We start from the raw sequence: 21,893 nt of genomic DNA, 5'->3' as shown, positions 1-21,893 counted from the left end.
ATTTTTTGTATATAAAAAGTGTTCTCTATTTTTTAGTGGTGTATATATGTAATTAAATAAAAAAATAAATAAATACATAATGACGTAATTATACATAATTATACATTTATTAATATGACATATTATTGTATTAATATTATTAAAAAATAATAATGTATGTATTTTTCCAATATTTTTTATGATGTTATTCCTTTAACAAATTAATTATCAGTAGAAACATTAATTACAAAGTGCTACGAAATATGTATCATAGGACTTATAAGTACAAATCCAAATAAAAGATTTGGTTTAGCGATAGGAAAATCTATTAGTCTTGGAGTTATTCGTAGATGACTCTACTCGCCATGTTCTTCTCCCACTGCCAACCATCTCAATATATTTGCTTTGCTCTCCCTTCCTCAATCAGTGTCAGTATTGTTCAGTGACAGTGTATGACTCCGACGCTAGAGTTAGTGATCTTATGCCACGCCAGAGCAGTATATTAATAGTGCATGCTTTCACAATTTTTTTGATCAAATGATTTCTTTACGTTTTTATAATTATATTTTTTTACTCTTTTTTTGTTTTCACTTTTCCTTTTATTTTTTTTCGTTCTCTTTATATACCTTATTTATTTTTCTATTTATATATATTTTTATTTACTAATGTTGTACCCTATTTGTGAGTATTACAGTATTTCGTCATACGTTAGTGCAACTCTCTTTTCAGTGAACATTTATTTATCAATCGTTCTAAGAAGAAAAAACTAAAGGAAGATGAAGAAAATCTTTAGACTGAGATTTATAATTATCACCCTATGCAGCACTATTTTATTTTTATGCTATGGAGGTAAGTAATAAGAATATATTAAACTATATATTAAAAAATATAAAGTTTTCCAATTTTGTTTTCTGGCGGAAGTAAAATATATTATCAATATTTTTTTGGAGATATTATTGACAAAAGACATTACATCTAAATATTTAATCGTTCCTCCTTAATATTTTAAAGAATACGTTATTAAGTATTAAAATCTCTAAAAGAAAGGACATATTCTTTTACACGTGTCTAATCTCAAGTTTATAAGATAATACATTTTTTTATACGACTAAAGTCTTTAATTAATGTTTCCAATATTATGTATTGTATCAAAAAAGATTTTAGATTTGGTTTTTATAAAAATATAAATGTTAAAAAAATAAATAGTAATATAATAACTTTATTATTCAGCTTTACAAATTTTTTCTTCGTCTATTTTTGAAAAATGTTTATAAATTGTTGAAAAATTGTAATAATTAATTTTTATTATAAACTTGAATATAAATATAAATTTCTTAGACAGAGGTTACATTTCTAAAGCATTTTTTATATTAATAAATAGATTTTTTGGAAATATCATTGAAAAGATAAAGAGATTTTAACTATAAAACAAATCATTCTTAAGTCGTCATTTATTAAACTTGAAATTTGAGCAGCTATGAAGAATATGTTTCTTAGATTTTGATATTTAATGACATATTTTAAAGAAAAAAGTCAATATCAATGACAAACAATATTTATAAATTTTGTAAACAATCATGTACGTATGTAGAGGAAAATTATTATCGCTTTTACTGACATACTTTGTTTTCGGATTATCTCACATAACAAAAAAAAATCTGTAGAATTATGAACTGCCAGAATATTGCAATATCTCAAAGATTCGACTTTTTGCATTAGTTTCATATATTTGATACAGGATGGATTTAAACTAATAAATCTATTGTGAAAGAAAATTTTAGAATTTTCTAACCTTTATAAATCACTCCCAAATAGGAAACTCATCCCTGATACAAAAAAATATAATCTTATTTTTCATTTTATTATCATATTTTGATTTGAAAATTTTGTTTTATTTGATACAGGATGGATTTAAACTAATAAATCTATTGTGAAAGAAAATTTTAGAATTTTCTAACCTTTATAAATCACTCCCAAATAGGAAACTCATCCCTGATACAAAAAAATATAATCTTATTTTTCATTTTATTATCATATTTTGATTTGAAAATTTTGTTTTAGAACACACACACACATACGCACGCGCGCGCGCACACACACACACACACACACACACACACACACACACTGGAATTGCTTCGTCTTCAGGGTTGTAATATTTTTGATATTGTATGATGTATAATCTAATTTTCATACAATTTGATATGCTATATAACTAAAAAGAAGCAATCTTCATATTTGTCCATTTTTTTTACATAGCTTCGCCCTTTCTTTTTAAAATAAAATAAGAACGGTGTCGATAACTTCATTTTTGTGAAAGTTATGATTTTTCAAAGAAGGTGGTACATATATGTATCATTGGCTGTTAGAAAAATATACTAACGTTTTTACTTAAGAAAAGGTAAAAATATATCACAAGTTTAAGTAAAATATATATTTTTTACTTTTGAGATAACCGTGATTATTGCTTCTTAGAAAAAAATTGTGTATACCGATATACATATTATAAAGATTAGAAACTATGAATACTTGTCATGATGTATCTCAATGTATCTCAATTATTTTATATGCATTTCAATTAATTAACACGTAGGTACATTAAACGACTAATATAATATGTACATTAATTTTGCATTTGAAATAACACTAACAATAAAACAATATTGCACAGAATAGAATAAAAATACATTTTATTATATTTATTCAATACAATGTAATAGTTTTATACATCGCATACTAATGTTACTAAAAAAATGAATTTTGTTTTAAACATTTTTAATTTAGAAGAAAGAAGTATCGGCATACTACTTTGTTTTGGGATAATATTTCTCAAATAAAAGTTAAAAATATAAATATAAATTAGAAAGTGTTTTGTATCAAATAGAATATAGTAGTTCTCTCTCTCTCTCTCAATACTATTTCATGTTTTGCAATAATTTTTGCAACACAACTCAAAAACAGCATCTAAGGAAATGGAATCCAAAGACGGCATACGTATACAAAAAATTAATGTTATTTTTTTGTCGATTTATACACTTCATATTATTCTCTAGGCTTTGTGTTGTTTTGTTAGATATACTTAATAGGCAAAATCTTTTTTTCGCATCGTCATACAGTTATGCAATATCGCATTAAAGATAAAGGTTGCCATAAATGAGATCAAAGTTGCCAAACTTTGTCAGCATCCTCTCTCTCTCTCTCTCTCTCTCTCTCTCTCTCTCTCTCTCTCTCTTTCTCTCTCTCTCTCTCTATTAAACGTTTAAATATTTCTGTTGTTCTAAATATAAAAATTTTTGAAGATTGCAATAGACCTATAAAACATTACGATTACTAGATAAAATTACTCAACTTTTGAGCTATTCTTACAAAAAAATATACTTTTTACGTTTAACAGCAATTTTATGTTTTAAACAGGGAGAAGATTGCAAGAAAAATATTATAAAGGAAAGAATATAAACATTGACATTGAGTTTTCGCGTCGGGTTACGTGCGTTATGTAAATACGTTTTCTTCGAATAATTTTCGGTCACTATTAAATAATTAATCGGTAGATAACTAATTAATAACAATAAACAAGATTTGTTCGAGTGTGAGTGTGTAAACCTGCAAGAGCATTGAAACATGATCAAGTGCGTGAGTAAATTCGATGCGTATTGTATAACAAAAAAGAAAAAACTTATCGTATGATTTATCGATGCTTATGGAATTGTTATATGTGAACCCTTACAGAAAGAAACTACAGCCAATAAATATTACAATTGTGTAATTATTACAGGACTGACTGTAGTTATCACAGAAAGGATCACAGTAATCTGTAATTATTACACGCTGTTGTTACCACAGTGCGTGAAATCCCTATAATACGGAATACACGTCTAGCCCATAAAGTGTGTAATCCACTACACGTGTAATCCATTACATGTGTAATATATTACACTGTGGTGACTTGTGTAATAGACTACACGTGTAATCTACAATATGTGTAATACACTACTACACGCGTGTAATGCATTAAACGTGTAATGCCACTAGCAATCCATGAAATTTGAGATAGCGAATCTTATCATATAAATTATTTCCATAAATATTGTTTGACATTTAGATTTATTGTATCACTTTTTAACCACATTGAATGTACCGGCCATAAACAATGTACAAATTTTATGCACGTAATTTTTAAATAAATGATTTTTTCCATTATTTTACATTATATATTTTTTTCTATGTATAATTATACGTTATGGATTATTTTCCTGTAATCCCGCGGTGATATTACAGGCTATTATCCTGTAATCTCGGCAATATATTACAGGCTAGATATTACAGGCAAGATATTACAGGTTATTTTTCTGTCATCCGAGCGTGTAGTGCGAAAATATTACAGAATATTACAATACTTCAGCCTGTAATTTTGTATAATACTTTGATATGTAGTTCCTGTAATATAATTTTCTGTAATCCGCTGTAGTTTTTTTCCATAAGGGAAATATTACTTATAAAGTATAGTTCATTCTTGGTAAAATTATTTATCCGTTAATCAATATGAAGACATCGAATTTCCCATAATCACCCATGTTGGATGGTGAGTTGCGCCGTGAATCTCCATCGCCGTTGATCCTCGGATGTACCGCAAAATCCTTTTGACCAAGGCCCAGTGTCTCATCTTTGGCTTTTCCAGAAACTGTGATGCATAGCTGACCGCAAAGGCGATATCTGGCCAGGTGGTCACTGCCAAATACATCAAGCAACCAATCGCTTTGCGATACGGTGCGGATGTCAAAGTAGTATCATCAGTATCCCTGAGATACTAATCAATAGGCGTTGACACAGGTTTTGCTTCCTCCAAGTTTTCTGTTGAAACGTCGGAGTACCGACTCGGCATATCCCTGCTGATGAATGCTGTGATAGACCCATCTTCTTTTTGAGAAATCTGCAAGTTCAAGAAGCAACCAAACTTCTCAATAGTAATTTCAAACCTTGACTGCAACTGCTTTAGGAACTCCTCGGCGTCATTCTGCTTTGTCGCCGCCACCAACCCGTCATCAACATACAAAACTACTAAAAGTTTATTCCCGTTGACGTTTCTGACGAATAAGCAGGGATCTGCGGTGCTCTCAGTCAGATCAAGAGCTGACAGAGCTTCCTTGAAGCATTGATTCCAGCAGCGAGGAGACTGCTTGAGTCCATATAAGCTCCGTTTTAGCTTGCACACTCGATTAGTTCCATCTGTAACGCCCTCCGGTTGATTCATATAGATGTCTTCGGTGAGATGTCCGTTTAGGAATGCCGTCTTCACATCAAACTGAACGAGATGGAAATGCTCGCTAGCTGCGACACTTAGTACCAATCGAAGAGTATCAAAACGCACCAGGGCTAAAAGTCTCCTGGAAATCCACACCTGGCTTCTGGTTGAAACCGCGCACAACCAGTCTGGCTTTGTATCTGCCAATTTCGCCATTTGGATTCCTTTTGACTTTAAATACCTAGCGATTTGTGATGGCTTTTCGATTAGGAGGCCAATCAAATTTCAAGTAGAGTTCTTTGCCAATGACTGGAGCTCGTCTTCCATGGCAGCTTTCCACGACTCTCTGTCAACAGATTTCATCGCGTCGTTGTAACTTCTTGGCTCAAGCTCAACTATATTCATTTCGGCATAGCGCTCCGGTAGACGCAGTGTCGTTCTATCACGCAGACGTCTGTGACTCACGGACTGATGCACAGGTTCAGGCTTAAAGTTAGCTGCCTGCTCTTCATCAGCTGACCGAAACTCGTCTTTTACATTAACCTCAGGATCTATCTGTTCCATTATGACGCTAGCTTTTGTGCTATCTTCATCGAGCTCAGCCTCTGGTTGAGTTCTTGCGGGAATGACTCGCACTGGTGTCGCTGTAACAATCTTCTGCTCCGTAGATATGACAGCTATGGCTTTCCCTGTCGCTTCAGGCTCAAAGACAACACTTACTCCGTATTTTTTTTCATTTCTAATCCAGACTCTGTACCCGTCGATGTCATGAGAGTACCCGACGAAGACTCCTGGTTGACCCTTCGCATGCCACTTGCAACGCTTCTGCTCAGGAATTTGCACAAAGCAACTTGTTCCAAAAACATGTAGGTTCCGCAAAAATACAGACTTTCCAGTAAAAATCTCGTAAGGCACTTTTTCATCCTCTCCAGCAGGGCCTGATCGATTAAAGAGATAGACAGCGGTGTTCACTGCTTCCGCCCACAGTGACTTAGATAACTTCTTCGCCAAAAGCATTGTGCGAGCAGACTCCACAATTGTACGGCTTGAGCGCTCCGCGCATCCGTTTTGTTCCGGTGAATAAGGGTTGGTAATCACTAGCTGTATTCCGTTGTCTCTTAAAAGACTCTTGACCTTCTCATTGTTGAATTCAAGCCCTCCATCGCTCTGGAAAATCTGCAATGGTCGTCCGCATTGATTTTCAACAAACTTCAACAGGTCCTTGATTTTCCCAGCGACCTCTGACTTCTCTTTCAAGAACTGCACAATGCAAAACCTTGAGTAGTCACACGTTAAACAGATGAAATACTTGGAGCCTCCCAACGACTGCTCTTCCATCGGTCCACAGACATCAGCATGAAATATTTTAACAGCTCTCATTGCTCGTTGCGTCCTCGACTTGAAAGTAGCCCTCTGCTGCTTTTCCTCGACACACGCCGTACAAAAGAAATCATCTCTTGTGACACTTATGGCACGCTCTCACAGGAATTTCTCCACATGCCGTTTGTTTTGGTGGCCCACACGTTCATGCCACACTTGAAAAGACTTAGTAACTGCCAGGTTCTTCACAAAGAGTAAAGCCAGGCCTACTTCACAAAGAGAATTCTGCGCACTCGTTGCGCGAATGTGTAGCTTGAACAACATTCCATATCTCTCACCACACAAACGTACAATTCCATCCTTGACAAACTCGCACCTCTGCTTATTAACTCACGTATCCAAACCTTTATCCAAAAGGACAGCAAGTGACATCAAGTTGCAATGACCATCAGGCACATACATTACGTCATCAATGTGGCAAGTCAACCACTTTCCGTTTACCCAGGCTTCACAGTCGTCCTTCCCTTACCAACAGCGTTCATTGTTGAATTGTTTTCAACGTAAACTGTCACTGGATTTGCAAAAGCTTTATACGACACAAACCATTCTTGATGGAAAGAGTAATGATTTGTAGCTCCCAAATCCATCAATCAAGAGTCCCGCTCGCATTCAGCTTCTATTACAAAAGCAAAATCACTAGCTCCCTGTGAACTACCTGCACCTTGTGAATCCTTGTTATCTTGCGACTTCTTGTCCTTGTTCTTCTTGCAGTCCTTTTTCACGTGCCCTTTTTTACCACAAACGACGCACTTTGGCACTCACTTTTTCAGACTGGTTTCTGCTCTGAGACACGTGTTGAATTAGTAACGCTCTTGTGTTTAATACTATCTGCTGCAAACAATGCTTCCTTTTTTTTTTTGCTTCACCTTGTGCACGTTGCGACGCGAGTCGTCGGCAGTGAGAACTGCAATCAGCTCCGTCAGCGCCTGCTTATCTTCTGGGCGTGCCCACCAAGACTGACGGAAACTCTCGTAACTTTCCGGTAACGTGTCTAATAAACGTACCATAAGCGATAAATCGTCCGGCTTTACGTTCAACTGGCTCAATCTAAGAACAACTCCCTCGAATCTCGCAATATGGCCGACCAAGTCGTCCTCAGACATGCAAAAGCCGAAAAACTCCGATTGCACCGCGTGCGCAGCTAGCTTTGTCTGCTGCTCAAAGACGGCGTGCAGTTTCTCCACATTTCCCTTGCGCTTTCACAAGCGACAAACAATGATAACACTTTTGGATCAAGCGTTCTCACCAAAATTTGAGAAGCCGCACAATCAGCTTTATCCCATTTTTGCAAAAATTCCGTGTGGGCAGCACGCTCCGCGTTATTTGCACTTCCACCAACGGGATCAGGTTTTATCAAGTCGCCGGTGCATACTTCATAAGCTCCCTCAACGGCTCGCAATAAATTCCTTGACGAAAACTTCTACGTGGTCCAATTATTCTTCCCAGTTAACTTTTCAATTTCATGTATAAGCTCCATGCTTCCCAGCGATCACCAGCAAAAAATCTCAGTCCAAAGACAAAATTTCATTCACGTCGAAAAAAAGAAAAAAGAGAAAAAAAAGAGGGTCCGACCACGCAACAGATTTTACTCGAAACAAAAGATCAATTTGCAATCACTTTTCAGAGGAACCACGCTCTGCTACCATGTTGTGGTTTGATTTAAAAAAAAAGGAACAGACAATGATTTTACTTTCACTGTTTATTTTAAGTTTAATACAATAGAAACTCAAAAATCAAAAAACAACAAGCAAGTGTTCGGTACGAATTGTCTGACTCGACTAACTTCCTCTCCATACCACGGAAACGAACAGAAAAAGGTGGGAGTAGAGCGCGCTACAAGCGACGAGATTCGACCAATCAAATCAACCTTACATATATTTAAACGTAATATAACCTATTATGAATAATAGCGAATATCCTAAATCGTTATTTTCCAACACAAAATTTCGAAACATTTCGACTTTACAAAGTCTTCTTCACTCGTAATAAAATAACTACATATATAATTTAAGATAAGAATATAATAAAGCCAAGAGTATAATTAAATTGTTAAAAATTAATAACATTCGAAAAAGAACTTAAAATCATCGCATATTGTCGGTAGAATTGTGCCATACAGATAGTGAGATAGTGATTGTGCCATACAAAAGTGATAGAATAAATAATACAATTTTCAAATTTGTTTTACATGTTGTTGGCAAAAAAGTAGAGTTTACGGTGTTTTTTCCGTTCAATAGAAAAAAAAAACGTAGAATCAGAAAATTAAAAGTGCTGGTATTATCGATCAAAATTAATAGTTACAAAATCTTGTCAAAGAATTTAAAATGGTCAAAACGAAAGGAATATGTGTAATTTATGGACACGATAAACTAATACACGTATTATTAAAAAAACCGACAGTCTTACATATGTTGATTACTAATAATATAATACAGAACAAAAAAAGCTAGATTCAGACAAAGCGTTAAAGAGAGTGTAACGTTCGGCAGTCAGAAGCGATGTGAGCAGACTTATTGTCTGTTACCTATTTTAGACAAAATGTTAAATAAACAATAATATGAACTTATTATCGAGGCACTCTGTGTTTTTTTGTAGATTTATACTGTTAACCTGCTTCTTAATATGAATCATTTCTGAAATTAACTTTTTTTTTGGTAACTTTTTTGGTTCCGAATTTAAGATTTTAACGTTATTCCAATCAAATAAGTGGTCGTTTTTTAACAGGTGTTCTGTTATCACAGAGTGTCTCAACGATTCTAGTTTAAAATGATTCGCATGTTCTTTAATTCTGGTGTCAAGATGTCCTTTTGTCTATCCTATATATGACGCGTTACACTTCTTACTGCATATTTTGTAGACAATGTTTTTCATTAGATTTATGTCGGTTATATCCTTCTGCACTCTGATAAACATGTCTAATTTGTTAAGACAAAAAAATTTTTTCTTAATAAAGTTTTATTTGGATTTTATGTGGGTGATTTGAGAAATAACTTTGTTCGCATACTAATAGAGGGTGAAAATGACATCTGTATATGTGGTCATAAAGTTTCGTTTCTATAGATAAATATTGTACGGTCACAAGTCATTCTGATGTTAAGTCGTTGTTTGCCAGTTGCTTATACACAAGCATTTTAAGTGATAGTAAAAAATGAATAAAATTGGATTTCGTGCTGTGATTTAATTCCTTTTCTGGGAGGAAAAACAGCGAAGAAAATTCATCAAAGAATTTTGCCTACATTGGATGACTCATGCCCTTCCTATGAAACTGTCCGACTTTGGGTAAATTAGTTAAAACGTGGCAAAAAAAGCATCAAAGACTCATCACGTTCCACAGCCCGGAAAACAGTTGTAACGTCAGAAATCATCGATATTGTTTAGGCTGACGGATAAATAAAACTGCACGAGTTAGCAGTAGCCACAGGAATTTCAATTGAGCGGATTAATTTTATTTTGCATAATGAATTACAAATAAAAACACTATGCACAAAATGGATGCCATGTCTGCTCACTCCGGAATAAAAACAAAATCGTATGTGAACATCGGCCGACTGTTTGAAAGTGTTTCAGAAGAATCTAATAGATCTTTTGCAGGGTTTTGTGACCATGGATGAAACTTAAATTTATCACAATACACTGGAAACAGCATCTAAACAGTAGTCTGCACGAGGCGAACCGTCCCCGAAAAGACGCTGGAAGAAAAGGAAGTAATTAATCAGGAAAAAGGAATTTTTCTGATTGACTACTCGGAAAAGAGAAAAACCATTACTGAAGAATATTACGCGTCATTTTGGAAGAGTTTGAAGGCAACGATCGCAGAAAAACATCCGGGAATGACCAAAAGAAAGGTGTTATTCCACCATAACGGTAAACCAGCGCATTCTAGTCGTAACTCTCAATAAAAATTGATTGAACTACGATTTAAAAGAAAGCGGTGCACTTAAACACCGTTCATTTGGACACGTTGCAAGTAGACACGGTTCAAATGAACACGAAATTTTGGACCGTTCACTTGGAGCTTTTTTTATATTTTTTTAACATCTGCTCCTGAAACTCAAAGTTTTTGAGTTTCAAGAGCAGATGTTAATCCGAGGGAGCTAGTTCGGATGAATAGGGTAGATGTAGAAGCAATTTACATCGAGTGGCCTTCACTTGGACACCGTTCAGTTGGACACGTTAAAAGTGACCACGGTTCAAATGGACACATAATTTTAAATACGGTTCAATTGGACACCGTTCATTTGAACACCGTTTACTTGGACACAAAAAATGCGCACTGTTTACTTGGATACCGTTTAGTTGGACACAAAAAGAAACAGACACACACACACAAAGGCATGGGAGGATGGATACAAAGAATTAAATAAAGAGGTTATATCGGAGGTAAGAGTACTGAGAGCCTCGAAGAAACACATCGAGTCTGAAGAAATCACGAATCTGGAGAAACGTTGGCACAAGTGCGTTGAACTTCGAGAGGACTGTGTCGAAAAATAAAGTATGTTATAAAACTCAAATTGTTCTCTTTAATATCAAACTAAGTATTTATCAAACCACGTAAAATTAACGTACGTAAAATTAAAAAATTCAGTCTAAGTAATACACATTAACTTTCTTTACAATAATAATGTAATAATCAAAATATTTTGCGCCAATTATAATAATGGATATTTATATAAACATCTACTCTATTACTATCCTTTGGCCAGTATTCATAATTAAGATATTGGCTGCTTTGCGCCTATACAAGGATGAAATGAAGAATAGTAATGTAAAGCAGACAAATAAATATTTTATTACAACTAAATATTTTATAAATACAAATCAATGAATATATGGGTGATGTGAATCAACGCGGAAATCAGAGCGCCAATAACAAATTTTTTTTTAAAATTTCCAAATTTAATAGAAGAGAAGGTGGTAATATTGCCAGTGCGGATAATATGGCTATCCATATTATCTTTGTTATTAGCTGACGAATTCTAATAATTATTTATGATATTATTTGTTTATTAGCCTACTGTTATATAATAATGATAATATTACAAAACACAACAGGCAACATTTGTCATAAGGCATTTTATTTTTAATTATTTCGAAAATTTTTTAAGGTACATTTTAACTTTTAATTATCTATACTTCCTTATTCTTTTTAAACTTAACCGCATTATCACCCAAATATATGTACACTTGAGTATTATTAACTCTTTATTCGGCTGTATATATTTCAAGTTATATAAAATTAAACGATGATATAGGATGTCAATATAACAATCAAAGTGTGCTAGTGAGATTTTTTCAAGTTAACGTTCTCAAAGCCTATTAATTTAATACTGTTGTTGTGCCCCGTGGGTTTCGAGACACAGTATTGGGGATCGCTGCCGTAACTCCTCGGGTTTCACAAAGATAACGCCGATAGTAGATTAACACTATATATTTTCTCTAAACTTACAACTTATAACAATTCGTTAATTAATAAACCCATACAAAAGATATTATATCGAGCAACATGGTACACAAGTTGCTGTATGGTACACAAGTAAGCCCGCTCGTTATCTTTACATCGGTGTTTATACACACCGATTTTTAGCGTATAACCGGGGAGGATATTTCCGCGGTCACTGGCCTTCGGTCAGTGCATTTGCTTAACCAGCAATTGCTGGCTACACAGATTCCGCCCAAAATCAAGAGATTTTGGATGTTGTTTATTAGACAACAGGGTGCATTGCCCGGTGCGACGCCCGGTATGTAGGCCGGGCGATGTTGCATGCGCGAGGTATCACTTGACATCTTTATCGCTTGCGACATTCTTGGTGTGAATGCATCCCAATCACAATACTGTTAATTAAGACTGTTTAAAAGCTGTAAATTTAAAGGTGTTAATTTTTTTAAAGCCTTTATAAATAAGGTTTATTAGATTTAAGGTTATTTTTATTTAACTTCCATTAAATGTAAATAAAAATCACGTGTTTTGATATAACAACTTATTTGATATAAATATATATGTTTCTAACAAAATACTGTGATCTTTTTAAACAAAATCTTTTTTTTTTACATTTATTTTTGTAGTGGCCATATTATCTTTTTTATTTTTCTTCGCCCATTGTGCAGTATCGTTACATTTTTATAAATAGTATATAATATAATAAGTATTTTATAACTATGAATTGAAAATCTAATGAGCAACACTTTGATGAACATAATCGTAAAATTTCAATTCAAAACGTTGATTATTATATAACAAAGTTATTAATAAATTAAAATATAAATGCGTTAGCATATTACCAGATTATCACCTTCTCCTCTATAAAATAAAAAAATATTAATTTTACTTAAAACATAAAAAAACAACGCTTGGTGTATAAAAGATAACTCGTAACACTTTACAAAACCGTTTGCGTTTCGACTTACTTTAAAGTCATTATCAACAGTGAATAAAAACATTCAAATTGCCGGAGCAGCAAATTAATCATTATTTAACTTTGTGTCACGGAAATCGTTGACAAAAAAGAAGCGTGTGACAACAACGATCCATGGACTCAAACCACGTTGTGAAACATTAATTCCAAAATGTTCATCCAAGTTAGTATACTGGATAAAATTGCAATCGGTGCCATAGATACTCCGTATATCGCACTTTCACAATATGAGTAACAGTTGTCAAAGTAAAAACGTAATACAATAAGTTAAAAATGAATAAATTTGACAGAAATAAACAAATGAATAAAACGATGTTTAAAAATGCGTCAAGTATAAGAGAGTCAGAATAAAAAGAACAATGTTAACAGTCCCGCAGTAAAATAACAAATAAATGTTTTATTATAAATAAATATTTTCAAAAAACTTTGCGCTACTAAACCTTCCGAATAAATATATTATGTTGTGAGCGTTTACTTTGAACGGGAGTTCTTTCCAAAAATAGTTCTGGGATTCGTCCTGCCTTAGGGGTTAGGACCCAAAGGGTAAAGGTTCGGCTCGTCATTTAAATGAAGAACACTTCTTACTTGTTTAATTTGTCTTCTATATTTCTTCGTTCAGTGCTTGCAATCAGCTGTGTTGCACGCCGTGGTGTTAAATGACACTTGCGATAAGGCATATAGTAAACTAGCGTGCTCACGTCGTGCGTGTGTTGTTACTCTCCGCTCGGTCACGGCGTGGTCGCGCTTATATTCGATGGTTTCGTGGCACAATTTTGGGGCCACTGATCGGGCGTCGGTGGCTTTCGCGAGGCTAAGCGTTTCGCTTAGCCTTTCGGTACGCGGTAGCCTTTCGGTCCAATTGTACAGCGTAGGGCTTTATTTCTAGGGTGATACGGAACTGCTTCCGAGCGGTTCCATATCGTGATGTTGTAAGCTTACGGAAGTTGCTTGGCACTTTCGTGAGCGCGACGAATTCCTGTGTGTCTTTCGAAAGAGGTGTTTCTCGCAACGTCTTTCAAAAGATGACGCGTTTCACAATAGTAATTATTGGCTATAATTATAATAATATATTAATTGTCGACTTACAACAATTAATTGTGCATTGAACTCTCTCTCCCCCCCTCCCCCCTCTCTCTTTCTCTCTCTTTCTCTCTCTCTCTCTCTCCCTCTCTTTCTGCTGCGAGATGAACATGTCGAAGGTCGCTCTACGAATGCAGTGCATTTAAAGTGATCAAGAAGTGAAAGAAAATTATAACAAGGTATCGTGGCTGTGAGAACGTAAGGACCATATAGGATCAAAGTTCTCTAACAAGAATGTATGGATCTATATGGAAAATCATATCTATTTCCCATGCGGGTCATACATATCGCGACAGGTAGACATTGATAGTGACGTGTATCTTAATTACAATTACGTGCGTGAGTGGGCGCCCGTATCGATAGGATCGGCGTCAGCCGGTACTTACTAATATGGACGATGAATATGCAGAATATAGATATGCCGCATGTAAGAAGGTAATAAAAAGTCAGGTTGTGACATGTAAGTCATCTGTTAAACTCTTTTTTTCATCCAGGATGTGTAAGTAAACGTAAGATGTATGATAGAAATCGAAAATATGTCATGTCCTGGCCCATTTGAGAAGTTTACAGTTGACAGTGAAAATGATATGGGTGTGAAAAAAACGCCAATACTGACGGGAAGCAGAAGAGAAAGATTGAGTTCAACAGGATTGACAGGAAGTGGCGAAAGTAAAGCGATAGGTGTCAACGTGGGCATGGATACGAAAATTGATTGGCTAGTAAGAACTATGAGAGAGATGAAAGATGAAATGGCATACAAATGAGAAATAAAAATGCTGATTAAGGAGACAGTGCAAGAGAAAATAAAAGCTATTAAACAAGAAATGGAAGACTTACGAAAAGTAATACGAGGAGGAATGTAGGCGTCAGCGGAAAATGTGCGCGGCAGTTTCAGTGAAGCTACGAAGAAAAAGAAAAAAAATATCATAATCATCAAACCGAAGATGCAGCAAAAAAGTGAGGCCATTAAAAAAATAATAAAAGAAAAGGTTGATATTAAGAATATATATATATGCCAATAGGAATAACAAAGGTATAAAAAGAAAGAAAAGGAACAGTAATTCTAGGCTGTAAGACCGGAGAAGAAATAGATAAAGTAAAAGATGTAGTACAGTCTAAGCTAGGTGACAATTATAATGTTACAGAATCACTAAAAAAACGGCGAAAATAAAAATTGTCAATATTAGCGAGGAAGCAATAGAGTTGGATGATGATGAACTAATAGATACAATCAAGAAATAGAATAGTATTGGTCAATCTCGTATAAGCATAGTTTAAAAAATCCCAAAAATAAAATATATGAATGATAGTCAGGCTGGAAGGAAAGGAAGAGAATGTATTATAGATCGAACATAGCGAGAGAACAAGCGTGGCCAGATCGGGACGCGTACCCCCGCACCCTCCCACCGAGGAAATTACTATCCTCTCCACGGACAGGGAGAGCACGCCAAGGAACACCGGCGGCGCCGGGGCGACCACGGGGACGACGAAAAAGCTGCCCAACAAGACTCCGCCGTCCACCAGCCGAGGCAGAGCCACAACGAGGACGAGGAATCGGGCAGCCAGCGTCCTAGTCGAGAATAGCGCTCTGTAGAGCCGGCGGGCAGCTCTGGATTGGACATCGTCCAGAGCGATGGGTAGCGCGACGTCGCGTAGGAAGAGGATATCAACAAGGAAGACCCCAGCGAAACAACCCCCCGTGTGGTCTCCCAGCCTGCCGCCGAACATCAGCGGCAGTCCAGCCGGAGGCCCCAGGAGAATTCCATCTCTCTTGCCCGCGACGTCGCTACAACAACACTGACCACCTGCACGGTGACGACGACGACGTGCGGGAGCCCACTGGACTGCCCGCAGGGGACAGGCAAACGTCACCACGCCTACCCCCTCTCCCGACCATCGTGGAGGCGTCACCGTGCGCGGCGTTCATCATGAAGACTCCCACTAAGCCGAGACCACCAGCACCACCTAGGAGGCAAGTTCAGGAGACGAGGAAATGCCCGGCGCCATCTACAAGACTGGAGAGTGAGGGGAATGAGGGTGAGACGTGGAGGGTGCACCTGGGGAGAAGAGCGGGGAAAAAACGCCTCCCCAACCCCTCGTCTGACTCCGAGTGCCCGTTGGCCGCGTGCGCGCGTACCCCGCCGAACTTTCGCGAAAACGCCAGCCATCGCGAGAGTCTTAATATATTGGACTTAAATAATAATGAAGCTACGGCTCAAAACAGCGAACCTGTCCCATCAACTACGACGGAGGCGGAAAGCTATCGCGAGACATCATCAGACCGTGGGGAGGCAGATAACCGGGAACGTGCTGCACAGGTAGGTGCCATACATCCAAATGTTCTCACATATGTCTGCGGTGTAATGGGTCGGCGGCGTGCAACTGTGTCACCCAACATGCCACTTCGTGAGGAAGGTGACGCACCTCCAGCCCCGGTCGTCACGGGGTCGGGAGTGGCACGACGGTCGGCGGCGTGCCGACATTCCAGCTGGCCAGCCGCCGCGGGATCACCCGGCGCCTGCGACCGTCGCAAGGCAGCGTATCCAGGCGTTGTACAGGTCGAATCGTCGTAAGGCGGTTTGAGAGGTGCTCCAAGGTCCCGCCGAGTCGTGCCAGGTGTCGATTCGACGGGTTCAGGAGTACTTCGAACGACTATACTCCGGCTACCGAGAGAACCTGTCCGGCGCCGAGGTGCGCAAGGCTAATCACACTGACTCCTCGTGGCGGGGTAATTTTCCTATCTCCTGGATCCCTTCACGCAGCGAGAGGTGGACCGTCGGCTCCGGCGTATGAGTAACTCTGCGCCGGATTCAGACAGTGTCTCCTACAAAGACCTGGTGGAGCGGATCCGGGCGCTGGGCTCCTCAGCACAGTATTTAATGCGTGTCTGCATCTCGAGGCGGTTCCCGCGTCCTGGAAGACCTCCAACACTCTTCTTATTATAAGAAGGGTGACCAGAACGTGTTGGAGAATTAGCAATCTCTCGCTCTGGCACACTGTCCCTAAGCTTTTCGCCGCGCTCTTGACCGACTAGTCGATCGCCTACGGCCTTAGTCCCGCTCAGAAAGGCTTCCTGCGGGACGAGGGGTGCTATGAGCACAACTTCGTCCTTCAGGAGGTCTTGAACGACGCGCGGAGGACCCGGAAGCAAGCGGTCATCGCGTGGCTGGACCTGTCCAATGCGTTTGGATCGATCCCGCACGAGACGATCCGTCATGCGCTAACTGGAGCGGGTGTTCCACGGGGTCTCATAGCGATATGAGATTCCATGTACGATGGTTGCACGACGCGGGTGCGTGTCGCCAACGGATTCACGGCGCCAATCCGCAATTTCGCTCAGGCGTCAAAAAGGGTTGTCCGCCAAGCCCTAATGTATTTAACATCGCCATCGACTCGGTGCTGCGTGCAGCCACCAAATTCGATGACGGATATCAGCTCTACGGCTACCGCTGGAGCACATTGACTTACGTGGATGACATTGCACTCCTGTCATCGACGCCCGAGGGAATGCGAAGACTACTCAATGCAGGAAACGGAGGCAGCGTCGGTAGGGCTGCAGTTCAACCCTGCCAAATGTGCCACATCGGTGCAGGCAATGGCGACAGGGTCCTGCCGACGTCATTTCGTATCCAGAGCCAACCGATACGTCCGCTGTTAGAAAATGAATTCTATGAACATCTTGGGGGGGTTCCAATAGGATTCTCCGACCAGACGCCCTACGCCACTGTCGGGGACATCGTCTTCGACCTCCTAGCGGTTGACCGTTCCCTCCTCACTGGCAGAAATTTGATGTAATGGCCACTTTTATCCCGCCCCGTTTAGATTTTCTGCTGCGGGGAACCAGGGTCTTGAAGCGTCCTCTCATGACCGTAGACAAAACCATCCATCGCTACGCGAAATCCTGGATGAATCTCTCTCAACGAGCGAGTGCGGAGGGTGTCTACGTGCCTCCCAAATGGGTGGGGATATGGATTCCTCCTGCTCTCAGATCTTGCCGACGTCTTCTTCACCGCTCACGTTTTCTGTATGCTTACGGTCCGCGGTCAGGATGGTGGCGTGGAAATCGTTAAGGGGAGTGGTTCATCGCAGGATCGGCCACGTCCCTAGTTGCGAAAATATCGTCAGTTTCCTCTCCGGCTCGCTGGAAGGGAACCTGAGGGACGAAGGGGAGGCTTCGCTGGATGGCACTCACTTGGACACGGTTCAAATGGACACGGTGCTTTTGGACACAATATCTTGCGCACGGTTCAAATGACCACGGTGCATTTGCATACGGTGCATTTGCACACTGTCTATTTGGACACAAAGAAATTCTATTAAAAATACACCAGTTATATGCACGTGACCACCGGATATTTGCACACGAAAAAATAATCACCGTTTACTTGGACACGTGTAAAAGTTGCACACCATTCATTTGCACACTATTTACTTGCACACCGTATTTGCCTACCACTCATTTGCACACCAAAAAATGCGCACCGATCATTTGCACACGGAAAGATGCACACCAATCATTTGCACACGGAAAGATGCGCACTGATCATTTGCACACGGAAAGATGCACACCGATTATATGCACACCGTTCATTTGGACACGGTGCTTTTGGACACCGTTTATTTGCACACCATTTAAGTCGCAAACCTATGTGGTGCAGTGAATGCTTTACACACACACGCGCGCGCGCGCGGGGGAGTACAAGAGGGGTTTTCAGCCCCCCTCCCGCATGTACACATTGCAAACGCAGCCATAATGTATGAATATTTAATATGCGTTTGATTGAACGTTGTGCAATTGAACGGTGTGCAACTGAGCGGTGTGCAAATAAACGGTGTCCAAAAGCACCGTGTCCAAATGAACGGTGTGCATCTTTCCGTGTGCAAATAATCGGTGCACATTTCTTGGTGTGCAAATGAGTGATGGGCAAGTGAACGGTGTGCAAGTAAATAATGTGCAAGTGAGCGGTGTGCAAATAAATGGTGTGCAACTTTTACGTGTCCAAGTAAACTGTGGGCATTTTTTCGTGTGCAAATATCCGATGGTCAAATTTTATGTGTGCATATAATTGGTGTAATGTTTTTAATAAAATTTCTTTTGTGTTCAAATGCACAGTGTGCAAATGTACACTGTGCAAATACACCATGGCCATTTGAATCGTGCGCAAGATATCGTGTCCAAAAGCACCGTGTCCATTTGAACCGTGTGCAAGTGTACCGCTCTCGGCTTCGCTCTGGTCGAGGACTCGGAACGCCGCACGGAGACAGTCCGAGAGGTTGTTGCTGCGATGGCGGTGGGTCGGTGGAGATGGAGGAGATGATTGGAATGCCGAGGTCCCAGAGGAGCGGCGATTAAGATTCCGCCTGGAGCGCGCGGCCAGGTCGTGGGTCGGTAGCCCTCAGCTGTAGCAGAGTACTACGCGAGCACTTTGCTCGCGAAAAAGGACCAGGGAAAGGTCTTCGAGGTGTCGTCGCGGTGCCGAGTGAGCAATCACTTTATCCGCCGCGGCAGCTTCACTCGCTTTGCCGATTGGCGCTTTATTCATAAGGCCCATCTCGACGTTTTGCCCCTCAACGGCGCGCGACGTTGGAGGGAAGGAGACAAGTGCTGTCGGCGGTGCGGTGAAGTATCGAAGACAGTTCTTTCTGTTACTGCGGTGTCCACTCTGCCGCAATAAAGCTGAGGCACAAAGCCGCATTGCACCGCCTCTGGAGGGCTTACCGTCTACTAGGGGAAAAGCGGGTTAACCAATCGAGTGAATCGACGGGGAACTTGGGGAGCTACGACCTGATCTCGTGATCAGGCACGAGCCCTCCAGGAGTGTCGTCATATGCGACGTGACGGTGCCCGTTGGCAGACTTTCGAGGACGCTCGCGCGAGGAAAATCGCCAAGTACTCGCCACTAGCGGAGGAGCTCCAACGCAAAGAGTACTGTGTGGTCGTGACGGCTTTCGTCGTCGGTACTGTCGGGTCATGGGATCCGAGAAACGAAGTGGTGTTGAGACTCTTGCGAGTTGGCGCCCCGTACGCGTCTATGATGCACCGTCTGATAGTCTCGGATACCATACGTTGGTCTAGGGACATATATGTGGAGCATGTGTCCGGCATCAGGCAGTACGAAGCTCTTTCTCACGTTGCCGGGGATGGACTCGTGACACCGCCTCGAGCCGTTCGCTGACGCTGGCTCGCCGGAGAAATGGAACAGTGGCGCATCGCATAATCGTATGAGTGAATGTCGCTTAATTTAACATAGTCTTTGTCTTGGCCCCGTCTTTTAACCGTAGAGGAGGGAGCGGTCCAAAATGCACTTTATTATATTTTTAAGGAAAAGCATTATTATTAGTATTATTAATATTATTTGATTAGTGCATGGCGCCCCTCTTGACTGGTTTTATCTATCTATTTATTTATTTATTTATTTATTCTGTCTTTTTAAGTTATCTGACTCTATCTTCTCTTTTATCTATTTACTTATTTATTCTTCTGTACTTATTTATTTTATTTCTACTATTTATTTATTTATTTTTATTATTTACTTATTTATTCTATTTATTTTATTTATTCTATTTATTCTATTTTTATTTTTTACCTATTTATTTCCTTTTAATCTTTACTCCTTTGTTAGTGGGGCCCTAAATAGCCGAGTGTAAATGTTGCGAAAATCATATTTTAGCGTGTGTTTTAGCGTGTGCAAATTGCGTTGTGAACTGATTTAATTTTTAATTTATATGTAATGCCGCGCGTACCCCTGGGACTTTTATTATTTCTGACGACCGTTTTCTGTGATATTCGCAGGGGGCGCCCATTTTTCTGTGATAACGAATCTCCCCAGCATGCGAGCTGGAGGGATGAAAATATGTGATAATAGCGCGGGCTGGGGGAAGCGTCTCTCAGCCCTTAATTAGTTATTATACCTACTGGCGAAGGGGGGGGGCATTGCACCTACCCATAAATTAGCTAAGTTTTTGCGCGCGGCCTAGCCCGCTCATCCGAGTGAGTCCCAGATGCGCACAGTAATAAACGGACACAGCAGGCTGAGTGAAACGGACACAGTAACAAACGGACACAAACCAAACGGACACAGTAATAAACGGACACAGTGCGAAACGGACACAGTAACAAACGGACACAGAAACAAACGGGCACAATAATAAACGGACACAGTAATAAACGGACACAGTAACAAACAGACACAGACCAAATGCGCACAGACCAAATGCGCACAGACTAAACGGACACAGTAACAAACGGACACAGTAACAAACGGACACAGTAACAAACGGACACAGTAACAAACGGACACAGTAACAAACGGACACAGTAACAAACGGACACAGACCAAATGCGCACAGACCAAACGGACACAGTAATAAACGGACACAGTAACAAACGGACACAGTAACAAACGGACACATTAACAAACGCACACAGACCAAATACGCACAGAGCGAAACGGACACAGTGCGAAACGGACACAGACCAAATGCGCACACTGCACATGCGCACGGACCAAATGCATACACAGAAAGTCGCAAACCCATGTGATGCAGTGAATGCTTTGCACGCACACACACACACACACACACACGGAGGGTGCAAGGGAGGCCTTCGGCCCCCCTCCCGCACCCACCCCGTCCAAGTCGCTAACCTATGTGGACTTTACTCTGCTTGCAATGTACATGAATTGCATTTTGTCCGTGCGCACGTGCAGTGTGCGCATGTGCAGTGTGCGCATTTGGTCTGTGTGCATTTGGTCCGTGCGCATTTAGTCTGTGTCCGTTTCGCACTGTGTCCGTTCGCT

At 39.7% G+C, this 21,893-nt stretch overlaps 1 protein-coding gene across 3 annotated transcripts in view; it reads left to right on the top strand.

Annotated features, from left to right (window-relative positions):
• The first annotated feature begins 340 nt into the window (after nt 1–340).
• Nucleotides 341–21,893, top strand: part of LOC105836049 — a 180,181-nt gene continuing 158,628 nt past the window's right edge. The window contains exons 1-2 of one of the 3 annotated variants that reach the window (XM_036289467.1): nt 341–448; nt 709–828. In XM_036289467.1, coding sequence (XP_036145360.1) covers nt 756–828 — 73 coding nt within the window. In that variant the 5' untranslated portion in view covers nt 341–448; nt 709–755. Of the gene's footprint in view, nt 449–469; nt 488–708; nt 829–21,893 lie in introns of those variants that run through there. The other 2 variants (XM_036289468.1, XM_036289469.1) reach the window with 2 other exon arrangements.

This window comes from Monomorium pharaonis, chromosome 7, assembly GCF_013373865.1.
Source record: "Monomorium pharaonis isolate MP-MQ-018 chromosome 7, ASM1337386v2, whole genome shotgun sequence".
Taxonomy (NCBI): Eukaryota; Metazoa; Arthropoda; class Insecta; order Hymenoptera; family Formicidae; genus Monomorium; species Monomorium pharaonis.
Note: the sequence above shows the minus strand (reverse complement) of the source record. Positions and strands in the feature narration are given on the sequence as shown.